Source organism: Apaloderma vittatum, unplaced genomic scaffold (assembly GCF_000703405.1).
Source record: "Apaloderma vittatum isolate BGI_N311 unplaced genomic scaffold, ASM70340v1 scaffold21411, whole genome shotgun sequence".
NCBI lineage: Eukaryota > Metazoa > Chordata > Aves > Trogoniformes > Trogonidae > Apaloderma > Apaloderma vittatum.
In genome coordinates this window covers 763-2,890 of record NW_009698776.1, presented here as the reverse complement: position 1 = coordinate 2,890, position 2,128 = coordinate 763, and the positions used below count along the sequence as shown (strand labels likewise).

General features: G+C 43.8%; 1 protein-coding gene across 1 annotated transcript in view; it reads right to left on the bottom strand.

The window, feature by feature from the left end:
• LOC104280488 (protein EMSY-like) overlaps nt 1-1,647 on the bottom strand; it is a 4,096-nt gene extending 2,449 nt beyond the window's left edge. The window contains exon 1 of the mRNA XM_009878155.1: nt 1,081-1,647. Coding sequence (XP_009876457.1) covers nt 1,081-1,578 — 498 coding nt within the window. The 5' untranslated portion in view covers nt 1,579-1,647. The remainder of the gene's footprint in view (nt 1-1,080) is intronic.
• Nucleotides 1,648-2,128: the final 481 nt, after the last annotated feature.

Below are 2,128 nucleotides of genomic sequence, written 5' to 3'. Positions count from 1 at the left end.
GCTGCCCTCTGCTACCTTTGGAACGGGAGGAGGCTGATGCCCCTCAAAAGTTATCTTTGTGACAGTGGATCCTTGCGTTATAATTGGATGCTGCACCTGAAAATCAAATTTTGGTTGTGCACGTTACAGCTAGACCTTTTTTTTTTTTTTAATTATTATTATTACTATTCTTTTCTTTCTTTTATTCTTAATTATTTTCTTTTTTTTATTGAAACTCTAATCAGTATTTCCAAGGACAGTACGGCACAAACCAACAGACTCGCTATTAGAAAGACGGTTGAAAACTCAAGTGTTTTAACAAAGGAATTAGCAATGATACGGCAACAGTTAATTGAAGCCTGGGGAAAAGCAGCTTTTTCAGCTGCTGGGTATGGATTGTAGCAGTATAATACCACAGCAGCCTCATTTTCCTTTGGGATTTACATCCCCAGATGATGTTTGCTAAACTCTCCTGTTTTTCTGAAAAGGCTAAAAAAAAAAAAGAAAAAAAAATTGTACTTTTCTGGAGTTAATTAAAATATTATTTTTTTTTCTCCATGTTCCTCAGTCTTTACGTTTTCCCCTCCCAAGGGAAAAAAAAAAATCAAAACTCCTTCTGCACATGAAAGCCACGTAACTTCAGGCAGGTGTAAACTACAGAGGCAGACGTACAATGGAGAGCCTTAGGAGACTGCAGTGTATTCATCTTTATTTCCACAGAAATAAAAAAAAGTGCTACGGGAACGGAAATTAATAATGTCTCATATCTAAAAAATAAAAGAGGGTAATTAGGGACAAATTCCATGCACCAGTGGTGGCAGAAATTCATCAAAGCTGTCCAACAAAACACGTCTGTGAGCTCTACGGATTATTTTTTTTTTCCCCCCTATAACATGTGCTTCTCTTTTCTAGTGTCAACCTTCCGATGGGGCAATTAATAACCAGCGGAATGAGGAGTTCTCTCTTGCCAGGACACAACACTGCTACAGCGACAGCGCTGGCGATCTCAATTACAATTTTTTTTTTTCCTCTCTCTCTCTCCTTCAACAGCGCCGTGTTATTTTTTTTTGTTTTGTTTGCATGCTATCAATATTCCGTTACCTGGCTCGCTGGCTGTTTCTCTGCAGAAGAGGCAGGGAGCTGCATTTGACTCTGGGGGGGTTGGGGTTGCACGTAGATTTTTTGTGCCGTTGGCGCCTGTTGCAGCTTGGGCAGCTGCTGCGTGGTTTTGACCGCGAGCACCTGCACTACAGTTTGCTGTGGCTGAGCCACCAAGGTAGGGAGTTGCCTTTCTTTGGCCATCATGTGGTGAGGGGGGTGCTGGGCATCTGGTTTGGGCTGTGCTTGCTCTTGCTGCTGGAGGGGGGTTAGTTTTTGATGCCTTATGGAAAGCTGGGGCATTTGCGGGAGTTTGTGCTGGATTTGCTCGGCCTGCAGGTGGATGGTCTGCTTCTGCTTCGTCTGGAAACACTGCAGGGTTTTCACTTGCAGTTGAGTCTGTTCCAGCTGGGGCTGACTCAGTTTTTGCTGTTTCGGCGCCTGCGGCTGCGTCAGGGCCGAGCGGTAGAACAGGCCAGTCTGAGGGTCTAAGGTGTCCATCTCTTCCACTTCTCCTTCCTCAGTTCCGAGCTGTTCACTGTGTTTGGTAAACGCAGTGTGACTGCTTAAGGCCTGAAGGAGAAGAAGAAGTTAGAGCAAATCAGTCAGGAGAAATACAAATTAGAAGAAAACACAACCTAACAGTAGCTTTTCAACATTTCAGAGGGACTACTCGAACATATTTTGCCATTACAGTCTCTCAATTCACATGTAAGGATACTCTCACGTGGAGATTTCACAACAACAGCTATTTTTATCATGTTAAAAAACGTGGTACACTTCTACGTGCCAACATTAACCGCGTAACTAATCCCCAGTGGGGATTATATAGTCCTCATGTGTGCAGGACTAAAGTTCAAGGGCCTTAAGGCTGCCTAGCAGTTCGATATAGGTTAGCAGGTGGTTCAACCAGTAGCTCCTCGTTAAAGCCAGAGCCCCTCTGGCTCTTTATACGAATAAATTCTTATTCTGTCTCCTGAGAGCTCAGTCATCTTCTCCGCGACTCCTTCTGCAGCTCCCCACATACTTACAGTCGACCCTATTTCAGCAG